Source organism: Schistocerca gregaria, chromosome 3 (genome assembly GCF_023897955.1).
Source record: "Schistocerca gregaria isolate iqSchGreg1 chromosome 3, iqSchGreg1.2, whole genome shotgun sequence".
NCBI classification, from domain to species: Eukaryota; Metazoa; Arthropoda; class Insecta; order Orthoptera; family Acrididae; genus Schistocerca; species Schistocerca gregaria.
The window spans coordinates 256,605,416-256,630,146 of record NC_064922.1 but is presented as its reverse complement, the minus strand read 5'-3'; the positions used below and the strand labels follow the sequence as shown (position 1 = coordinate 256,630,146).

The window sequence follows — 24,731 nt, the reverse complement described above, 5'->3', positions numbered from 1 at the left end:
TTTTAGTACAATCTGTTGAGGTAAATTGTCAGGAAATGTGATGTTGGGAGATAAATAAGCTACCAATAGATTTTATCTTGGAGTTAGCTTTTGATGCTATTTAGTAGTTGGTTATGCAGAGTAAATGTTTGGCTAGAGTGTAAAATTGCCTCCACACCCCCACCCCACTTCTGAAATCTTGGTTGTGGTGACAGACTGAAGTGTAGTATAGCCTGAGGTCTATGTTCATTCTGGTTGATAAACATAGCAGCCTTCCCCAGTATGGAAACCACGAGCTGTGCCTGTTCAAGATTAAATAGAACATAAATATAGGTGTCGCCTTACCACAGGGATAACTAAGTCATGTTTGATATAATATCAGAGCAAATTACAGTTATGATATCCAAAGTAATATACTTTATTTCAGGCATTCCATTTCCACACAAACATGAAGTCACTACATTGCTGTTATAGTAACCTAATTTCCATGAAGAAAAGCAACCACTCGCATATAACTGATAAATGTATGGCGAGTGTACACAACAGTACATAGGTTACTAGCTTTTGAGCTGCTTTTTCTCTCTCTCTCTCTCTCTCTCTCTCTCTCTCTCTCTCTCTCTCTCTCACACACACACACACACACACACAGAGAGAGAGAGAGAGAGAGAGAGAGAGAGAGAGAGAGAGAGAGAGTGTTTGTATAGTTGATGGTGTCAGAGTATGTATATAAAATAAAGAAACAGTGGTAACTCAAAAGCTTGTAAAGCCTCTGAACTGTTACATGTATCTACGCATCACAAAACAATCAATTATTGTTCTGTCATTACAATGATGTGCCTCACAAGAGGTAATAGTACTTTGTTAGATTATTTCAATGTTGTCAACTGTCATCATGGTTTTCCTCAATGTGATGTGTATGGATGATAGCTTCTTTGCTTTATTCTGCGCGAAGTGCTTATTTGTCCTCGACTGAAATTTTTGAAGATGACTTCCCATTTACGCCATAGGATTTTTGTTTCAATTTCAAGCTGCAACTATTTTTGACTTTTCTGTTCACCTTTGTATTGTGTCACAAATTTTATACCATTCAGTTCATTATTGTGCAAAAGTCAGTACAATTTAATATAAGTTAATTCATAAAAAAGTAAAAAAATAGAGTAATGCACTGAATTTTGTTTCTTATGTGAACAATCTTATTTGAAGCAAATATTTAGGAACTCTAATATAAATGCAGTATACTGAATATGCCAATGAATACAACTGCTCACACAGAAATCATTTTAAAAAAAATTGGAATAACAGTCAAGTATATCGAAAATAAAATTAAAAAGATGATTCTGCTATCATTGATTCATTTTCTTTTCCTTTCAAGCATCTATCTACCTACATATATCTTAACATTAATTATTCATCACAGTCCACAAGAGTACTATAAGTGCAGTAACTAAATAAATAAAGTCTGCAGTAGCTCTCTCAGTACCAGCAGCTTGTGGTGGGTAGTAGCTGTCTACAATATGTATCTTCCATCCCATGTTAGGGTGAGTATAACTGTGGTAGTACACAACATCAGGCCATGATGTATTTGGTGTAATTTTCAGAACTGCTGGATCACCTGTAAAATTTAAATTTGGTGATAGATAGATATGCAAACAAAGTGTAATTTCTCTGTAAGGTGTTTTTTTTCCCTCTTCTTACTGAGACTCTGAAACTCACTCAAGCCATTAAAGCTTACTCTCTTCCATTAAAATAAGTGGGAGCATCAAGGGGCATTTGAAAACCAAAACTAACTTTTACTGATACATAAAGTATATGCATGCACTATGTACCAAAGCTGTAATAACTGTAAAAGAGGAATGCTTTACAGAATTTTTTAAAATTTATGGATTTAAGATGCTAGCTAAACAAGGAAGATCTTCAGAGAAAACACGCACAATTAATGTAAATCTAAACTTGATTAACACTTCACTTTGTTCCAAATAGAAGAGAGGAGTTGGAGACAGTAATACAATAACAGTACAGGTTCAGGAAAGAATTTATACTTAATTTTTCATTCACTTAAAATTTAACATCTGATTCATACTTACATAGCACTGTAATGCTATGACCCAGCAGGATATATACATGTGTTGGACAAAATTACGGAAACACCAAAAGAAATGCATGCCTGAACAGAAATGCTGATGCTAGCCAAGCCAGCAGGTTGTGCTGCTGTATCTGACCATGAACTGGACCCATATAATATCCTCAATACTTTGCAAGTGTCAGTCGTGGTCAGAACAGTGTTCCATGTAGCTGAGAGTGCATTATGTTGGAGCTATGTGAATTTAAATGTGTGTAAATTGTTGGTGCTCGTGTGGTGGGGTTTCTGTAATCAAAGGAGCCAAAGTGTGTAGTGTTTCAAGAGGCACTGTATTCAAGATTCATACCATATACAAGTTAAACAGAAAAAAATCATCCACTAAGTCACAAGGTGGATGATAGTGTGTGTTGAGTGATCATGACAGGCAGTTATTGACAAGGATCAGAATTGAATGTCACACTTGTGAACACTGCCAGCACCAAAACAACATGAAGCAAAGGATTGTAGAGCGAGTTGTAATTCCAAACCACACACCGGTGATACAACAGGAAAACATGGTGCTGAAGCCACAATACCTGGCCTACTGAGCAGTGGAAGAAAGTCTTTTGGTCGGGTGAGCCCTGTTTCCAATTTATAACTGAGTTTACATGCCAGGAGGGAAATATGGTGGGGGTTCGGTGATGATTTGGGCTGCCATATCATGGTATTCCATGGGCCCCATGGTTAAACTGCAAGGTCGAATCATTGCCAGGGATTATGTGATCATTCTGGCTGATCAAGTCCATCCCATGGTGCAATGTTTGTTCCCCACTGGTAATGCTGCATTCAAAGATGGGAGGGTTCCTGTTCACGAAGTTCACATAGTCCAAAACTGGTTTTGTGAGTATGAGGATGAATTGTTACATCTCCCTTGGCCACAAAAGACCTCAATACTGTGAGCTTTTTTGGGGTGCTCTGGAGAGAAGAGTGTGCAATCACTATCCACCTCTATTGTGGTTACCTGAACTTGTCACTATTTTGCAGGAAGAATGGTGTAAGATTCCCTTGAATCCATACAGGACTTGTATTTAGCTACTGTGAGATGACTGGAAGCAGTTTTGAAGGCCAACTGGTTTCCTACACTGTGTTAGGCCCAGCAATGTGTTGTGTTTTTGGTGTTTCTATATTTTTCTCCATTGCCAAGAAAAGAAGAGGCTCTGATTACTTGTGAATGTGATGGTTATTGGTGTCAGCAGCAGGTAATCATATTCTGCACTAATTATACAGGGTGTTCATAAATTCCCATTACAAATTTCTAGGACTTGAAGAGGGGAGTGAGTACATAATATTTTGAATAGGAACTCATGCCTATAAATGTATCATTTTCATGCTACCACCATTTGAAAACATGTTTGCTAGGTAGGTTTGAAACTGGGCAGTCGTGGTGGAGGGGTGCTTAAGTTGGATTAACTGATGTCATCTATTCTACCTCTCTGACCTGGTTTGAGCCACATTCACATGTCTGTGCTAGAGCAACATGGCAGGGTAAATGTTTGCAGAATACACAGACATGATCCTTCTATTGGGCGAAGCTAGAAGTAATGGAAAAGCTGTACCTTACCTTTAACTAGATCGTTATGCACAACGTCCAACTCCATCATATACCCTTTATGGCACAATTATGCGACAGTTTCAAGAAAGGGATACCCTCCACCAACAGCAGGCATGGCTGTGGTACTCCAAGGAGATGACACACACCCAAACTGGAAGAGGCTGTACTGCATCAGGTTGAGGAGAACCCATTAACGAGTACATGAGCAATTGCGTGTGCAATGGATGTTGCCTCCTGTACCACCTAGTATGTTTTGGATAATCATCAACTACATCCGCAACACTACTCAAGACACATGAGTGAGATTAGAACCAGGTGAGAGAGGTAGGATATATGTTAAATGACATCAGGCAATCCAACGTAGTCATGCTCCCCCATAACTACCCCGTTGCAAACCAACACAACAAATGTTTTCAAATGGCTGCAGCATGGAAACAGTAGGTTTCCAGGCATGGGTTGCTATTCTAAATATTATGTACTCAGTTCCTTCTACAAGTCCTAGAAGTTTGTAATGGGAATTCCGAACACCCATTGTCTGCATATACTACCACTCACCAAGTACAAGTATAAATTTATAAACTTCATAACTCATTTGTGTAATAATATTGCTTACAGATTGTTAAGTACAGTAATCTATTACAATTTTATTTTCTCATGAAAGACTTGCCAGATCCTGTATAAAGTACCTGCTGACAGAACTGTTAAGTAAACAAAAAAATACAATTTATATCTAAAAACAAAGATGATGTGACTTACCAAACAAAAGCACTAGCAGGTCGATAGACACACAAACAAACACAAACATGCACACAAAATTCAAGCTTTCGCAATCAACGGTTGCTTCTTCAGGAAAGAGGGAAGAAGAGGGAAAGACGAAAGGATGTGGGTTTTAAGGGAGAGGGTAAGGAGTCATTCCAATCCTGGGAGCGGAAAGACTTACCTTGGGGGGGAAAAAGGACAGGTATACATTCGCACACATCCATCTGCATATACACAGACACAAGCAGACATTTGTAAAGGCCTTTACAAATGTCTGCTTGTGTCTGTGTCTGTGCGGATGGATGTGTGTGTGTGTGTGTGTGTGTGTGTGTGTGTGTGTGTGTGTGTGTGCGCGTGAGTGTATACCTGTCCTTTTTTCCCCCTAAGGTAAGTCTTTCCGCTCCCAGGATTGGAATGACTCCTTACCCTCTCCCTTAAAACCCACATCCTTTCTTCTTTCCCTCTCCTTCCCTCTTTCCTGAAGAAGCAACCATTGGTTGCGAAAGCTTGAATTTTGTGTGTATGTTTGTGTGTCTAATGACCTGCCAGCGTTTTTGTTTGTTAAGTCACATTATCTTTGTTTTTAGATATATTTTTCCCATGTGGAATGTTTCCCTCTATTATAAAAAATACAATTTGGTGGTCATAATAAAGACACAGTTATTGGCAGCTGAGAATCATGTAATACACTCAGAAAAGCTATTAAAAACTGAAGTCAGCTATATTATCACACTCATCTTTGTGGTTTGTTCTGAGGGAAGATATGCTCTCATGTTTGTTAACAACAACAATTTTCACATTAGTACAGTCTAAAGCAAACTGTTAATGATGCAGCATGTTTCAGATACAAACAAAGAGGCAAAAGATCTTTAGGAAGATAATGGAAGAGAATGCTTGACCAATTTTGAAGGCTATGGAATGGTGCAAAAGGCCTGCCCCTTGCTTATGATGAATATCACATACGTATTTTCCAGAAACTCTAGTTTTATGTACAGGTGTCTGCCCCAGTTGTGTAAACCTAACAGTAAGGATTTTTTTTTAAAATTGCATTGACCAACACTTCTTCAACTGTCATACACATAGCTTCTTGATAAAGCCTGTCCCATGCCGATGTTGAGTTGTTACAGAAGATTTTCTTCCTCAACAATAGAGCACAAAATTTACCTGTTCTTGGATAGTCACAGTTTTAAGTATTGTCTTACAGTGCATAATGGTACTGAGTATTGCCAACCACAAGCACAACACTCTGATACATGCTTCCTCCACTACCGTATTTACTCAAATCTAAGCTGCACTTTTTTCCCGGTTTTTGTAATCCAAGAAACCGTTTGCGGATTAGAATCGAGTGTAAAGTAAGCGGAAGTTCTGAAAAATGTTGGTATGTGCCGCCACAACTAACTTTTGCCGTCGAATATATGTAGCACTGCACAGGCATGCTTTGGAAGCACAAAGATAAATACTGGTGCCAAAACCTCTGCGTCAGTAAATAAATTAAAAGAAAAGGTAGAAGAATGTAAACATTATGCCATGTATTCTTTTGTGCTTGCTGCTATCTCATTTAAATCCTGTCTGCCTAATAAAGTACGAAACTAGAGTGAGACAACAGCAAATGCGGAAGAATATACATATCATGTCATGTTTATACTCGTATTATTCTTATGCTGAATAGTGATACAGTCAGAAATGAAGCAGGGCAACTGACTAGATTTTTAAATCTAAGATGACTCTAATTTCTGTGCAGAATGTAAGTACTAAAGAGGCATCTGCAAAGATTTTCAAACGGAGAAAAATTTTTGCTTAACTCTCATTCAGAACATCTTCTATCATATGCAGTCTATTATTTGGTTCTTGTTGATCATTATCAAAGAAAGCAGCAGTGTAAGTAACAACAAATAGCAGTCTCTTGACACTGTTTCACTTATGAGACAATTTCTCTCTTTTTTTTTTTATTGTAAGCCGCAGTAGCCCACACAAAAGCAAGCCATGCCGCGAGCAGCGACTGGTCGTAAACACTCATTATCACAATGCACAAACAATGCATGACACATTAAAATAATGCAGTTTCAGCTTAGTGTGACGTAAACAACTATAACAAAGAGAACGGCATTTATCACATCAAAGCAAAATAAGCAATCGATTCAAACCAGACGAAGCACGTGAAAAAGGAAGGGTTCCCGTACAAATAAGGACGGAGCACCTGACACATAGCAATTGCTACTTGGTACATCTTAACTGTTACGCTTAAGACTTAACCAAACTACTGTAGCTGTATCTTCATCCATTAGACCTAAATTTTGTCTCATTTTACAATGGACCAACTTTGTTTCGATTTGGAGGTGCGGTCTAAAACTTTCCTCTCCCCTTGATTTTCGAGTCTCAAATTTCAGGTGCGGCTTAGATTCGGAAAAATATTTTTTTCCTTGATTTTGAGTCTCATTTTTCAGGTGCGGCTTAGATTCGAGTAAATATGGTAAAGTCACCAAACTTATTTACATTTTCAAATACTCTTTTTACATAAAACTGCAAAGTGGCGACTCATTTATGGACACTTCAGTTCCTGTGGTGCACTAATTTCTTATAGAAATAGTATTTACCTTTTTCACAAGTGAATATCAACGAACGGTTAAATTTTTTAAAGGTTTCAAAATCATCGTCCAGTCTTCTATCTCGATTATTGTGTTTTCCAATACACAAAGGACCAGCTGTAATACAAAATAAGACAATTTAAGTCACTGTTTTACAAGTAATGACCTCTTGTATTACATCATCGTATAAATGTGCTAGAACTCTTAATTAATTTCAGTGCTAAATTAAAATGACAGTAATTAAATAAAACAAACAATGGAAAATCCAGAATGGAATGTAACAATATCAGAAAAAGGACATGCAAATGCAACTCCCACACACATGTCCACAGTATCTGGCTACTGAGGCCAGATTGAGGGCAGCAGCACTTGATGAGAAGCAACAGGGTGATGGGGGTAAGGAAGAGGGTGGTGCAGGTAGGGGGAAGATAGCAGGGTATGGGTGGGTGACAGTAAAGTGCTAATTGTGGGAACGTACAGAGATGAGGTGGAGAGAGGGTAGGGCATCAAATTGCAGTTAGGAGGTTAGACAGAGGGTAGAGAGGAGGGGACCGGGAGTGGGGGGCAGTGGAAAAGAAGAGAAGTAAAAGGACTGTGGGTGCATTGGTGGGATAGTGGGCTGTGTAGTGTTGGAATGGGAACAGGGAAGGGGCTAGAGGTGTAAGGACAATGACTAACAAAGGTTGAGGCCAGGAGAGTTATGGGGACATTTCGTATATTGCACAGAGAGTTCCCACCTTCACAATTCAGAAAAAAAACTGGTGTTAGTAGGAAGGATCCAGGTGGCACAGTCATTGCAATGAAGCACTCATTGAAGTGAAGAATACCATGTTGAATGGTGTGCTCAGCAACTGTGTGGTCCAGCTGTTTCTAAGCTATAGTTTGTCATTAGCCATTCATGCGGACAGACAGCTTGTTGGCAGTCATGCCCACGTAGAATGAAGCACAGTACTTGCAGCTTAACTTGTAGATCACGTGACTGGTTTCACAGATAGCACTGCCTTTACTAGGTTAGATGATGTTTGTTACTGGACTGGCAGTAGGTGGTTGTGGGAGGATGCAAGGAGAAGGTCTTGTATCTAGGTGTATTATAAGCATATGAGCCATGAAGCAAAAGGCTGGTAGCAAGGGTCGTTTGGGATGCACGAGGGTATTGTGTAGGTTCAGTGTGTGGCGGAATACTGTAGTGGGGAGCCTGGGAGGGGGGATAAAGCGGTTGGGATGGGGTGTGGGTGGGGGGAAGGATAGTGGGTAGGACATTCCTCATTTCAGGGCATGACAAAAAGTAGTCAGTACCCTGGCAGAGAATGTGATTCAGCTGTTCCAGTCCTTGGTGTTACTGAGTCATGAGGGGAGTGCTCCTCTGTGGACGGATAGTAGGGATTTGGGAGATGGAGGGAGACTGGAGAGATGAGACATGAGAGATTTATTCTTGTACAAGGTTGGAAGGGTAATTATGGTCTGTAAGACCATCGGTATATTTCGAGAGGGGCCGCTCGTCACGACGGATGCGACAGTCCCATGTGGCTAGGCTGTATGGAGAGGGTGGCAGCAGTCAAAGTGGAAGTATTACTGGTGGTTGGTGAGTTTGATATGGACAGAGGTACTGGTGCACGGCTCTATGTAGGTAATACCTTCACAGGAGAAGTAATTGTGGATGAGGACTAAGAAGGAGGTTGTAGGTTTCGAATCTGTCGGGCTTTGGGAAAGGCAGTGTTCAATAGTGGTAAGGCCATGGGCATTAGGGATGTAAGTGTGTTAGTGTGAAGGGAGGTGGCATCAATAAACGAACAGGAACTGAGGAAGTGGTTGGTATTTTACACAGAGGAGGGTAGTTTGCTGGTACCAGGCTGGAGGTCAACATTGAGAAAGACAGCTCGCTGGGTTGAACAGGGCCACGTGAAGCAAATGGGGGAGAAGTTATTGAGGTCCGGGAGGAATATGGTTAGAGTGTCCTCACCCTCGATCCAGGTCATGACGTGTCATCAATGAATCTGAACCAGGTGAGAAGTTTGGGATTCTTGGTGTTTACAAAGGATTCCTCCAGATAGCCCATGAATAGGTTGGCATAGGATGGTGCCATGCAGGTGCCTACAGCTGTACTCTGGATTTGTTTGTAGGTAAATGTGTGTGAATTCCTAAGGGACCAAACTGCTGAGGTCATATGTCCAAGGGAGGACTCAAACATCCAGTGGGAGGGGCCGCGTAATCCATAACATGGCAGCTCAAACCGTGCAGCCACTCCGCACGGCTCTATGTAGGTAATACCTTCACAGGAGAAGTAATTGTGGATGAGGACTAAGAAGGAGGTTGTAGGTTTCGAATCAGTCGGGCTATGGGAAAGGCAGTGTTCAATAGTGGTAAGGCCATGGGCATTAGGGATGTAAGTGTGTTAGTGTGAAGGGAGGTGGCATCAATAATGCATAGCAGAGTACCATGTGGTAAATGAACAGGAACTGAGGAAGTGGTTGGTATTTTACACAGAGGAGGGTAGTTTGCTGGTACCAGGCTGAAGGTGTTGGTCTATCACAGCAGAGGTAGGAATGTGAGTAGAAGTAGTGGCGAGGAGAGAGAGAGAGATGCTGGGGACAGGTTCTGGGATGGTCATAAGGATTTGAAGAGAGACTGGTGATCCTGCTGGGTTTCTCAAATGGGGTCACTGTGGCAGTGTTTGTATGTGGATGAATCTGACAGCTGGCAGAGTCTTTCTGCAAGGTAATCCTTGCAGAACAAAACAACAGTAGTGGAGTCTTTGTTAGCAGATACAATTATAAAGTTGGGGTCAGTTTCTCGGTGGTGGATAGCATTTCTTTCTGCAGGTGTAAGGTCAGTTTGCATGTTGAAGGAGTTGGGAAATGTTGATGAGATGAGGTTTGAGGTTAACAGGGTGTGATTTGGGGGCATTGGGAGTGGATCACGGATTGATGTAGAAGTGAACTCACTCAAGCAGGGTTCAACATTGGTCTTTTGTTTAATCAGTAATGTTGGCAGCAAAAAAATGTTTCCACTGTTGGGAATGGGAGAAGGAGAGAAGGTCTGTCACAGTACCTACGTGACTGAATTTGGGAGTAGGGCAAAAGGTGAGGCCTTTGGAAAGGACTGATACTTCTGCAGGGCTAAGGCTTTTGGTTCATGACTATGTTTTGTGTTTGTTTAGGTTCTGGATTCTGTGTGGTTGTGTGAGGGAGTTTTTGAGGATGGGGTAAATGTAGTAGGTCTGCAAGACAGGGTTTGTCAGCTATGAGGGGATGTGGGGGAGGTTGTTGTAGAGTTAGTGGATAGTGACAGTCCAAGGTGGGAGTAGGAAGTGTACAGAGTAGAGTATTTTTAGGTGGTGGTGTGCACGTTACTCTATTTCCTGGGGGGCAAGAGTTTCACTGTGTGACATGGGATCCAGGATTTGGAACTGCATACCAACAGAATTCTGTGGATGGAGAGGAGGTACTGCAAGGAGGTTTGGGCCTAATTGCTGTGGTTTTGCCAGGACTATGTTGGTGAGGGTTAAGGGTTAGCAGAATCTCAACAGATGGAGGTCATTGTGGAAGGAAGGTTGGCATCCGGAGATGAGTAATTTGATAGTAAGGTCATTTGGGAGCATTCCATGACCCAAGCAACAACACAGAAACGGTATGTGGGTCTGGAGTCTGGCTACGGATAAGGAAACTTTTCTATAATGACACAGAAGGAAGGCACAAGGAGATATCATGATGCATAAGAATGTGTAAAAATACGTAAATAACTTAGAAGTACATCTGAAAGAATTTACAAAAATACACTCAAACGTGTGAGAAAAACCACGAAAAGAAATGAGGAATGTCCTACCCACTATCCTTCCCCCTTGTCCCCCCCCCCCTCTCCCCACACTGTGGTATACCACTGTCTGCTTAACCTACATGATATTCTCATCCATCTCTACACAACCACCGCTCCCAAACCTTTACCTCATGGCTCATATCCCTGCAGTAGACCTAGATGCATATATCCTCCCACCATCACCTACTCCAGTGCTATCACAAGCATCACCTTTCCGATCAACGGCAGGGCTAACTGTGAAGCCAGTCGTAAGATCAACAAGCTAAGCTGCAACCACTTCTGCATTAATGGTCACCGACAAACTGTGGCCTAGAAATAGTTCAACCACCCCACTGCTGAGCATGCCACCCAATATGATGCTCTTACTTTCAAGGACTGCTTTGCAGCCTATGCTATCAGGATCCTTCCTACCAACACCAGCTTTTATGAACTGTGCAGGTAAAAACTCTCCCTGTAATATAGCCTATGTTCCTGTAACCCTCTCAATCACAACCTTAACCTGTCATTGTCCTTACCCACCTAGCCCCTGCCCCGTTCCCATTCCAGGACTACACAGCCCGCTATCCCACCAATGCACCCATGCAAAATCTTTTTACCTGTCTCCTTTTCTGCTACCCCCGTCCCCTCACCCTCCGTTTAACCTCCTGACAGCACCTAGCTGCCCTACCCTCCCTCCACCTCATCCCTGTACACTCCCACAAGCAGCAATTTGCTGTCCCCCACCCCTACCCTGCTATCCCTCCCCCTATCTGTCCCAGCCTCCTCCTTACCCCTACCACCTAGCTGCTTCTCTCATTTCTCTCATCATGTACTGTTGCTCACGTGCTCACAGTCTGGCTTCCGTAGCCAGAGACTGCAGTCGTGTGTGTGTGTGTGGGGGGGGTTTATGCACATGTGTGCATTTATTTCCAACGAAGATCTTGTTGCCTGAAAACTAATTTTCTGGAAGTCTTTTATTGTGCCTATCTGCAACTCAACATCTCTGCTATATGGTGAGTAATTAAATAATGCACTTTGACTAGTCCCATAACAATCATTAGAAGTCTTTTTCTAATAAAGTGCAACAGTTTCCCCTTTCATGACTTGACACCAAGTTAGAAAAAACTCTCACAATGAATAAATAACCTATAAGTGCACACATCATTAGTGGTGGCAAAAAAATTGTATCAGGGCTGCTATGAAAAGTGCATACAATGGAAAACATGCAGAGTATCAGATCAGTGATTTTATGGAAAATATGCAGAGGATCAGTTTACAAAGTCCCTCCTTCCCTCTATGGTGAGACTCCACTGAACTTCAGAACACCAAAGACACAAGAAAAATTTAGCGAGACGAATTACTGGGCACTGAACTAAGTTGATTACACAATTAACAGTGATACATCATATGAAAAAATGAAAATATGGTTTCACTCACAAAATCACTTTCATCTGAACACTTCTATTAAACAAAACTGTCAGTTGATGATGTTTTCATATTTTTGGGCCACAGTCATGTAATAACATCTGAAGCGATATTTCACCATTTGAGGTTACAAACTTCTTTTTTTTATATATTACTATCATGATTTTGGTCTTAAGCCATTATCAAATACAACAATGTTGGGTATAATTAAGACTTTATTAAGTGAGGTCATCATCAAGGTTTACTGTACTGGTTGTCCCAAAATACATTTAGGTGATTTCATGCTGGGGCACCCAGTTCATAGATCTTGACAATGACTTCACTAATCAAAGTGTAATTATACACAACATTGTTGTACTTGATAATAGCTTAAGCGCAAAATCATGATAGTAATATAAAATAAAAAAGTCTGCACAGCCAGATGACAAAAATCTCAATTAAAAAAAAGTCATTATTACCTCTTTGAAAAATTGCTACATATTCCTTAAGGTGTGTGTTGGATAGAACTGTCTTCCTTGGCATTTATTTTGTCAAGGATCAAGTCTCTATTATGGCTATTATTATAAGGATTATACAAAGATAGTTAACACCTTACCCCATACCAGACATACAGGGAAAATGGCTGTCTAGTTTATACGGATAGGGTTATGGTCATGAGCATCAAATGTAACTGTGTGCTTTCCAGTCGTTTGATAATTACTACCTAATGTCACGTGTCTACATCAAATCCTCATACATCAGACATGTTCTGAGTGAAAGATACATACACACGTCTCTCAAATCACCCATGGCCTTTCAGAAATGATGGATGAAACGTTCTTTGCATGTTGACGACATTGTGTTAACGCAGATGTAAACCACTAGGAAATGTGACAACTTCATTAAATGTTATGTTGACATAAATCTGTTTTTTACCTGTAGTTGGTTTTGGCTGTCCTCTCCTTGTAAATTCTACCCCTGCAAGTACTCTAACTTTCCTCTGTGCCTGTTCACTAAGTCTATCATATCCTCCATGTGATTCATCGGTTATAATGAATGGATGATATGTCTCTGCACTATGTGGATTGTTGCCTCCATATACGCTAAATGAATATGTCAGACCCCGTCTTAGCCACAGCTCAGGAACTAAGTAACCATTGATGTACCATGCTAGTCCAGTTGAAGTCATACCTGGAAGAGAAAAGAACAGTTAAACATAATTCAGTTTTTAAATTTATGAAATGACCAGTGTAACATATGGGAAGTATAAGAAAAAGCCTCTGCTCTAATGAAGACGGCAAATCTTCATGCAGAAGAAAAGTGTAAAACTAATAATGCCACGAATATAAATATAGTTTGCAATTAACAACATACAGAATAATGCCAAAAGCCACTTGACTGTGAAAAAAATAAAACTGAAGATGAAAGGTTACCCTAAAAAGAAAGGCAAGCGATAATAACAAAATGAAGAGCAGAGCATATACCAGTATGAAACCCAGAACTTAGTAGATACCAATTTGAGTTTTGTCTGGCCATTTAGATTTAGGTTCCTACTGTTTCCCTTAACTGATTAAGGCAAGTGCCAGGAAAAACCATACCAGCCTAGTTCTCTCCAAGCTTATACCCCATCTATACTGACCTCATCATTTACTGTTAATGGAGCATTAGACACTGATTTTCCTTTCATCCTCAACACTCTCTCTCTCTCATTTTCTGTATACACTGATGTTATAGTTTCTTATGGATGCCATTTTTCTTTTACAAAATGTGCATTAAACTTAGTGACCTTCTTAGTACTATTAAGAAAGGAATGAGTATGTGCTACCACCAAATTCTGCCATATTCTCTCAATTAACTCAACAAAACAGTACACTCTATAATCTGTTCATGAGGAGATAAATACATTCGGAGCAGCATTACTGGTGGTTACAATGTCTGTGTTTATACAGTGTTTGTGTCTTCACAATACAACGACGCTGTTCTGACGATTACAAGTGTGGTAAAAAATAATCGTATGGCATTGTTAGCCGGGAGGCCCCATCAGTGAAGTTTGGCTGCCAAGTGCAAGTTTTATTTCAGTGTTGTCCCCTAGAACTTAGAACTACTTAAACCTAACTAACCTAACGTCCGGCAGTGGCAATGGATGAGGACTTTGGTACAGACATTTTCTTGGACTCAGCCAGAAAATGTTTTATACCAGTCCCTACACAAAATAAACAACACTGATGCCGCAAATCTGTGTACTTGTCAAATAGAGGGTGTCCCAATAACAATGCACAATTTAAATTGTGCACAGCTTTCGTTCTAGTTGGCTGGAAACACTTGTTATTCCTCAGTTATCATCTAGAGGCATAGCCAGTAGTGAAAATGAATTGCTTCACCATCACAGAATGCACTGTCATTGTCAAAATTTATTGAAAATACAGGAAATATTCTCTAGAGACACTTCACAAACTACATAAAATTTGCTGAAAATTCAGCAAATAACTGAAAATTTGTGGAATGTGGTTTAAAAATGAAAAATGACATAATATCACGAGAATGGCTTTTAAATTGCTTTATTTGAACTAATAGTTTCAGACACTGTTCATTTCCAAGTGCATCTAAAAAACATGCAACACACTATAATAAAAAACAAGAATGAGAGCAAAAACACAAATGTCGCATATGTTTGTATTCTCTTTCTTATTTTTTATTATGAGGTGGTGTTTGTTTTTCCATGCACTGGAAAATGGACAGTGTCTGAAAATAGTAGTGCAGATAAAGTAATTTACAACACAGTCTGGTGGAATCACAACATTTTTCAAATTTATCGAGGTCACGGATGCACGCACCCAGAAGAAAATAGTAAGAGTGGTTTAGTTGTTGATATTAAAGATACCAAAGCAGTCTCGTACCACCCAATTTGCTGAGAATATTGCCTCAGTAAATGAGAGTGTAGCACCAAGTCCCTGAATCTCTGTTCACTGTCAATCACATAACACTTCAACCAATTATGCACATACAATGAGCCATTTTTTGGAGTGGATTTTGGGCAGGCATGGTGTTTGGGCCTAATTTTCTTCAATAATGCTGTAGATAATGCAATGATGTATGTTATCGCAACACAATACATGAACTTCTTCCATACCAACTGGAGGGGATGGACCTTGGAAACAAGATGGTGCCACCTTTCATAATGTGCACAAGTCATATTTATTGTTGCAGAAATTTGAGGGTCATGTCATCTCACACAATGGAGACCAGTATTGGCCACAAAATTTCTGTGACATGACGCCATATAAACTGAGGGCATCATGCAGAAATGAACCCCCGAATTTGTGAAAATCTCACTAAGAAGAGTAGCAGTTCAACATCAAAGTTTTGGCTGGCATTTGTCTGATACTGTTTTCCACATATAACCACACTGTACACTGATGAGTTCAAAATAAAAATATTTCAAGTTTTCAAGTAACTTATGCGTTTTATTTCAACATTAAATTGTGCAGTTTTATTGAAATATCCTTTATATACAGTTAATGGTGGTTACCTTCAATGTAGGATTGACTTCAGTCCATAAACATACAAACATCTGCATCCACTTCTCCCACTCCTCAAAACAGATCTGTACATTATTTTTCACAATCTTGCACTATTTTTGTCTTTTGCTTTGGCGCAAGCACATACAGAACCAAAATAATTACTCAGAATATTAATAATGATTCAAAATATGGATGCAACAATTTACCCAAACACATTCTGGGTTTACTAGCATAGTAGTTTTTAAGTATACATTAGAAAAGGAAAGTTGTAAATTTTAGCTTTTGTGCTATGTTGATGTATCTAATATTTTTCAAAAATCTTCAACAAATTTGGTAGGGTCAGTCGTACTTAGTCAACGACCGATAAATGGAGTAAGTCTGAACAAGATGAGAGCAGTCACTCTCGCAAGATATCATTGATGGAGGATGTCAGACATCAAAATATATTTCTTTATGTGTTTTAACTTTTCCATAGTTAAGGACATAGTTTTACGTTTTGTACAATGTTAAAATCAGTTTATGTCATATAGGGCTTTTGTTTTAACATAACGTTTATTATACCAATGAAAATAATCAATTTTTGAAAATTTAATGTAATTGGATAGACAAAAATATTCTCATTAAGCAGCGGCAGTTAGAACTACATACAAAGATACTGAAATTTGCAAGCTTTTGGAGACAGTGGCTACTTTTGGTAGAATTGTTGAAGGAAAAGAAGGTGAGTGAAGGAGAAGGACTGGTTAGGTTTAGCAAATGGAGATAGATCGGAAAAGTCGTCCAGAAGCACACGTCAGGGAAGATTTACTGGACGGTATCAGAAAGACTGACTGTTGGGGACAGCATTGGATGAGATTTGAAAACCTGAGAGCTTAAAGGTGGAAGATAGTGTAATATGCAAGATAGAGATTAGTGACAAATTATTGTGCATGAGTTAGTAAGAGCAGAAAGCCAACTGCATTGTACGTGATAGAGGTGGGGGGGGGGGGGGGGGAGGGGGAGGGGGGGGGGGAGGTGATAGGCAGGTTAGAAAATAAGAGCTATAGAAAACTAAAAGGGAGTGAAGAAAGGAAGTTACGGAGAAGAAATGCTTAAATTAAGGACAGGTGGGTGGCGACAACAAAGGACATATTGAAACACCTGTTCCACCTATGGAGATCTGAGAAACTGATGTCTTGGGGAAGAACCCAGAGATATGTGTGACGAAACAGGCACTGAGGTTATGACTGTCTTGTTGTAGAACACGGTCTGCAATAGGATACTGTGTGTTGCCAGTATACACCCGCTACCTATGCCCACTCATGCTAGCAGATAGCTTGGTGTTAGTTCTGCCAATGTAAAAGGCCACATAGTATTTACAAAATGGCTAGTATACAACACGTGTCATTTCAGGGTGGCTCTCCCTCTGATAGTATAAGTTTTGCCAATTACTGGGTTGGTATATCCTGATAAGCCAAATTGTTATGACCACAGCTCACCATGACAATGGATGCCACCTGGTGGCATGCATGTGTCGTGGAAACAAAAGTATGTAAATGGAGCAGACATGGATGAGGGATCATCCTAGCGAAGATATGGGCTGCAAATGAAGAAATCCATTGAGATAAGCGATTTTGACAAAGGGCATATCATTGTTACACAGAGCCTGTGAATGACTAGCTTGAAAACAGCGAAGCTGGTTGAATGTTAACGTGCTACTGAAGTGAACTCAACCAAAAGAGGTAGAAAGACAGTGAAAATATCATCAGATGCTAAATGATTGGATGTCCATGACTCATCATAGAACGTAGGGTTTGGAGGCTAGTCTGTTCTGAAAAGTAGGATAGATGATCTGTGGCATTTCTGCTGAAAGAGCCCAAGTGCTTTAGATCACACTGTTCATTGTGCACTGTTGAACATGCAACTCCACTGCAGACCACCCATACATGTTCACACGTTGACCCAATGACATCATCAATTACAATAGCTGTGGGCATGAGACCATCAGGATTCTATCATCGATCAAAGAAAATATTTTGGATCTTCAAGTCAATTACATTTTTGGCTACACTAGGTTGATGGTCATCACAAACACCATCATCAAGGTGAACAGTGGTTCAAAACATGCAGCTCGCCACAGAGACAGTCTGACGGGAGCATGACTGTGGTATGGGAGACATTCTCCTGTACTTCCATGGGACCTGTGGTAATAATTGGAGACACGCTGACAGCTGTGAACCACCTGCATCCCTTCATACTTGATGTCTTCCCTGATGGCAATGTCTTCTTTCAGTAGTATAATTGTCCTTGTCTCAGAGCCAAAACCAAGCTACAGTGGTTTGAGGAGCATTATAGTGAACTCACATTGATATCTTGATCAACAACTTCACTTGATGTAAATCCTATGGAACCCATCTGGGTCACTATTGGGCACCATCATCACACAAGCAAATCAGCAGTCTGTTATTTATGTGAATTATATGACCTGAGCATAGACCCCTAATGTCACATACCTCGACAAACCTACCAGAAAACTGCTAGATCCTTGATATGCAGAATCAGTGATGTATTTCATTCCAAAGATGGGCAAAAAAACTATTAACCAGGTGGTCATAATGTTTTGGCTTATCAATATAGATGTCGGTAGAAGGACCCATAGGGCAGGTGCTGCAATGAGGTAAGTCAAAGGTGTAGGAGACACAGAGTAGAGAAATGTGTGCAAAAGGAGCATAGGGTCTGAAAAGGACATTGCAGAGATTGGATTGGCAACAAAAAAGCAATTCTAGGTGTGGTGGACAAAATTTCAAACAGAATGGACCTCATTTCAGGGTATGATTCTAGGAAGTCATAGCCTTGTGGAAGTAACTGATTAATAAATTCATTACAAGGATCCCTTGTCTACTGGGAGGATAATGATAGAGTCATCAGTTGCTGGCTTCAAAGTACCCACCAAATGTACACTTCCTTTAATTGATCAACACCTGCAATCTACAGCACGCAGACTGTCCTGTATTAAAGACACCAACCATTTCCTAGATTGTCTGTTATCTGGAATCTGTGCTCCCAACACCCCCATACATACTGCTTACCACCATCGAAGCCACAGCCCTCTATACCAACATATCCAATGTGCATGGTCTGTTTGCTACTGGACATTTCCTCATTTGGCGCCCACCTGATTTCAAACCTATGACGCTCTTCCTGCTCACCTTAATCAATTTTGTACCAGGTCCATTCAAAAAATTCCAGAACTTTGTCCACAAAACTTTTCTATGCTTACCTTTTACTTACTGTGCATGATCTCCTTAAATATACTCTCCTCCACAATTGATACACCGCTCCCAATGAAGTTTTCAACTTTGGGAAAATAAAAGTTCGCAGGTGCCAGGTCTGGTGAGTATGGAGGATGAAACAGCACAGTGATTTCATGTTTTGTGCAATAGTCACGTACCAACAGGGATGAATGTGCGGGTGTGTTATCATGATGCAAGAGCTATGAATTGTCTCACCACATTTCAAGCCATTTCTTTCTCACATTTTCTCGTAGGCATCACAACATGTCCCAATGGTACCATCAATTAAGAATTTGTCCCTCTGGCATGTATTCATGATCAACTAATCTTTCAAAGCCAAAGAAAACTATCAACATGGCTTTAATATTTGACTTGACCAGACGATTTTTGGTCTTGGAGAACCTTTCCTGACCCATTGTGAAGATTGAAACTCAGTCCCAACACCATAACCATAGACCTAAGTCTCATCACCACTTATGATTCTCGTAAGGAACATCTTGTTCTCATCTACGCACTCCAAACACTCTTCACAGACTACGAGATGAAGGTCTTTCTGGTCTTGACTCATGAGCCACAAGACAAACTTGGTGGTAACACAATGCATTCCAAGATGCTGTGTCAGGATTTGATGACATGATCCAACTGAAATGTTACGTTCTTCTGCAAGCTCTTGTACAGTCAGTCTTTGATTGGCATTCACAATGTTGTTGATATTCCTGACATGAGCATCATCGGTGGAAGTTGAAGTGCATCCTGAAGAGGGTCATGTTTAATTTTCATCTGGCCATTTTTAAACCATGTGGATTATTTGTAACACCAAAATACAGCTTAAGCACTCATAACTGTAGACTTCCTGCACCATTTGGTGTGTCTGTAATCGTTTTCTTGAGTTTCACAGAAAATTTGATGCAGACACATTACTCTTCTAACTCTGTCATCTATAAATTCACAAACTGGGTGACACAATGTTCTACTTAATGCAGCACTGAACAATAACTAACAGACATACAACAACGAAACTTTCGGCAGTTAGACAATAAACACATAAGTTTGCTCGGATCCAAGCATGTTTCACTCCAAGACACCACAGGCACAAGTTACAAATGTTTCAGAATTTCTTGAACATGACACTGACTACTTTACATATGAGGGGCAGGCATATAAACAGATCAGGGCACAGTCATGGGAGCAGGAAGACTCCTTCATATGCTAATCTTTTCATGGGTCACTTGGCGGGGGCTTTTCTTCGTTCCACAAGCCTTCATAGCCCCTGATTTGGTTTAGATACATTGATAACATCTTTGTCATCTGGACTCATGATTATGCTGACCCACACAGTCCTTTTCCGAATCCCATGCCATTTTCCTATTTTTGACCTCATCCTCACTGAGGGTCAGCTACACAATTCTGTTCCCATTAAAACTACTAACAAACAACAGTACTTACATTTCAACAGCTGCCATTTTTTCCATGTCAAACGTTCTCTCCCGTACAGCCTTGGCATTGAGGCAAACGTATGTGTTCAGATGCAGACTCTTTACAGCAATGCACCACCATTCTTACCTCAGCCTTTACTGGATGAAATTACCCCATCAGCCTAGTTCAAAAGCAAACTTCCTGGGCAATCACATCAAATCCTGGTACTGTCGATCCCTCCCTCCCTCCCTCCCTCCCTCCCCCCCCCCTCTCTCTCTCTCCCCCCCCCCCCCTTTTCTCTCTCTCTCTCTCACACACACACAAACCCTAAGGAGTACATCTCTTGTTACTCAGTATTATTCTGGCCCTGAATGTACTAACCAGTTACTTCCACAAGGCTATAACTTACTAAAACCACTCCCTGGAATGAGGTCCATTCTGTCCAACATTTTGCCCACTACATTTAGAATAGCTTTTCATCAGCTCCCTAATCTCCACAATATACTTGTCACACCCTATGTACCTACTGCATCCTTTTCCCTAATGTATGACTTGTACACCTGTGACTGACCCCACTATAAGACTGGCCCTATGCAGCCTCCTACCAACACTCATACCAGCCCTGGAACTGGCAAAACATATACTATAAAAGGGAGAGCCACCTGTGTAATGACACATGTTGTGTACCAGTTGTTATGTGAACACTGTTGAGCCTTTTACATTGGCATGACTACCACAAAGTTATCATTTAGGATAAATGGACATAGGCACAGGGTGTATACTGGCAACACACAACATCCTGTTGCAGAGAATGTTCTGCATCAGTGCATGTTTTACCACACATGGCATCTAGATTCTTCTCCCAGACATCAGTTTCTCAGAACTCCACAGGTGGGATCTGTCCCCTGTTTCTTTCTTCACTCCCTTTTAGTCTTCTATATCTTTTATTATCTGACCTGTCTCCCCACCCCTGCCACTATAATGCACTTAGCTTTCTACTCTTATTAACTCGTGCATGACGTTCTGTCAGTAATCTATATTTTATGTATTACCCTACCTTCCACTTTTAAGCTCTCAAGTTTTCAAATCTCATCTGGTGTTGTTCTCAACAATCAGTGATTCGTTCTCATCCCGTACGGTGAGTCGCCCCTGAGCCAGGGCTCTGGGCGACTTTCCCGAACTCTCTTCATTTCCTAAACCTCACCAGTCCTCCTCCTTCACTCCTCTTCCCTCCCCTTCACCTGTTCAGCCAGAAGGAGGAACCCCTGTCTCTGAAAGCTTACACATTTTAGTATCCTTGTATTTATTTTCTCTTGCCACTGCTTGGTGAGTAGGTTTTTTGTCAATCCCATTGCAGAACATTTATTATATGTTTAATATCATGTATATAGCTAAATCAATATTTACCAATACATGAAATAACAGTTTTAAATATGAGAAAGTTATACCTACAAACTAATCAAAAATTACAACAGTACACTTACCAGTGATTCCTTGATAACCTCTTTTACCTCCTGCTGGTCCTAAAATTGCCCTGAATGTCCTGATGGATCTATCAAATATCTGTGCCTTCTCCCATGGCTCTCTGGAACAATTAAGAAAATAAAGTCATTAATGAAGTGTCAAAGGCTATTGTGAATTAAATTGAGGCACAACATGAAATACATCTTCAACTAGTTCTGTGACTTCTGCAATACAAAATTGCACTTGCAGTAGAAGTAACATATCATGCCACACATTAAATTCATTGTTAATCAGACACTGCATCAACTGAGCTGAACTCATTGCATTGTTAACTACCACAAGCAAAAGGCATGTTGTGATACTGCTCTACAGTTTTCACTGTTTTGAGTTGGATATACTCACACAGCAATGTTCATCTTTGACAAGCAAGTGCAGAAGGTGTCACTAAATTGTGGAGTGCAAAATTCATGCATTTTGTACATGTATTTATACATTTTTATATATCTATATACAAATAAGACCATGAATGTTAGAGAAATTTGCATCAAGATCCTAGATTATAACTTCTTACATACAAACTAAACATGGTGTTCGCATCATTTCCCCATTAGCCTTCTTCCCCATTACCCTTCACTGATTCTATCAAAAGCTTTATGTACTGTGATATGTTACATATTTTTGAAAATTTTGGTATGTTTCAAGTAATGCTCAAGACCTACCACATACCAATTATCAACTTAAACTACACTTAATCTTCCCACAAATTTTGACAGTAGTATCTTCATTCAGTCATTCCCTATAATTCTAGTGTATACAAATATGTGATTTTTGAGAATTTTCAGAAGTTTACAAGTGTCACACATAATGTATTTCACAGCAAATCATTGGTAGCGAGGTACAGTTGTGTATTCTACAAATTTTGGTAGGAGTATCATGTTCAGCAAATAGTTACCCCTTAATTGCAGTGTAGATATATGATTGGTACAATATTTCCATATGTTTTTCTCCTTGACCAGTTTCTTCTTCAAAAGAGGTGTTCAAAAATTATGATTGTGACATTAAAATAGCTGGTACATGGTGAACAGCTACATGCAATATTGTGCTCTGTACATATTACAACTGTCATATCATCTTCCAGTTAATCCACTTCTATCAGAAGTGCATACTGTGTGTGTTTGTTGTAAGTTTCAGATATTTTAAAGTTTTTATGTGATTTTGTTTTAGTGAGCATAACAGTGAGAAAACACAGATTCAAAATAGAGTTAAAGGTAGCTTTAGAGAATCGGTACATCTTACACCAAGTTTCTCTGTTGTTATAAAACAAGCCATTTTCTTGGATGTTAAAATTTTATTTTTTAAAGAGAACTTGTTATACTTACAGCAAAACAGATACCGAAATCAAAAGAGAATCACTGAGGCCAATTTAAAGACATTTATTCTCTGTTCAGACAAACATTGTTCCCGAGACAATGCAGCCCCACAGTGAACACTTCTCTCAGGAATGAAATGAGTTACTTGCTGTTTGTAACAGCTGGAAATCATACTGACTGCTGTTGAGAAATTGGAATCTACTGTGAATGGTTATGTCAGCCAAACTACTAAGTTATATACTACAGATATCAAAGATACCTCAAGTATTATCCTCTTCTGTAAATAGTGTCTATTCTTCAGTAAATACAGGGCCTGTAACTACTTGTCAACTTGGTTTTGAGTGGCATCACAGTGACAGGCCTGGTGGCTCTGTACATGGGTGATGAGGATCACATCCCCCACCCCACTTAGCAAAAGTTGAAGTGTTGTCTCCTACAGACACTAAACTGAGCCAGTGCAACATATTTTACTCACTGGGAAGCCTGTTGTGTCTTGTGACATATGGTACTGAGTGCAAAAGGTTGCGAGTCTTTTAACTGTCAGTAGTCGGAATGTACAATGTATAATGGTACTCCTTAGGAAAATAGCAAAAAGAAATAATAAGAATCATCTGGGGCACTCAGTGTTGTTACCTGGGGGCCCCCAATCAACCAGCTGACGACACCGTTCTGATGGTCTTTCAAGGAAAAGGGTGTGATCACGTGCAGATTGTGGCACTCACTGGAACAAACAATGCCTGTTGCATGGGCTCCAAGGTCATACTTTCATCATTCCAGTGAATGACAGAGAAGGTTGAGAAGACCAGCCTTGCTCACAGACTTCAATGAAACACACAATCATCAGCATTATCCTCAGATCTGATCATGGCTCCTCTGGTTGTAAGTCAAATAGAACTCCTGAATCAAAGATTATAAAGCTTCTGTGACAAGTTAAGCTGTGGGTTCCTAGTCTAGTGCCATCAGTTTGCAAACTGTAGGATGCTTTAAAATCGTCAAGGGTGTATTACATTTCAGAAGCTAAGAGTATGTGAGGCACATACACGAAGGTTTTTCAAATCACAAGAACCTATATTTGAACCAGCTAATGATGATTACTCTAGATCACTCTGAAGTGTTGGAGTAACGCCTACAGAAATGCCCCCCCACTCCCAGCCCCCTCCATATGTACCTCTGCCCAACCAGCCTCAGAAGGGCCAATAGTACCAACTGACTGTCGTGTCGACCTCAGCCAATAGGCATCACTGGCTGCAGATATGGAAGTGTGTGTAGTCAGCACACCGCTTTCCCGGTTGTCATCAGTTTTCATGACCAGAGCCTCTACTTCTCAGTCAAGTAGCTCCTCAATTGACCTCACAAGAACTGAGTGCACCCCACTTGCCAACAGTCCTCGACAGACCCAGACGGTCACCCATCAAAGTGCTAGCCAAGCTTGACAACGCTTAACTTTGGTGATCTGATGGGAACCAGTATTACTACTGCGGCAAGGCCACTGGCCCCTCCA

At 40.3% G+C, this 24,731-nt stretch overlaps 1 protein-coding gene across 1 annotated transcript in view; it reads right to left on the bottom strand.

Moving 5' to 3' along the window:
- Positions 1–381: 381 nt before the first annotated feature.
- The window catches only part of LOC126354720 (protein Skeletor, isoforms B/C), a 71,074-nt gene continuing 46,724 nt past the window's right edge, over positions 382–24,731 (bottom strand). The window contains exons 10-13 of the mRNA XM_050004569.1: positions 21,881–21,981; positions 13,127–13,381; positions 7,004–7,111; positions 382–1,591 (exon numbers count right to left, since the gene is read on the bottom strand). Of these exons, the coding sequence (XP_049860526.1) occupies positions 1,380–1,591; positions 7,004–7,111; positions 13,127–13,381; positions 21,881–21,981 (676 nt within the window). The 3' untranslated portion in view covers positions 382–1,379. The remainder of the gene's footprint in view (positions 1,592–7,003; positions 7,112–13,126; positions 13,382–21,880; positions 21,982–24,731) is intronic.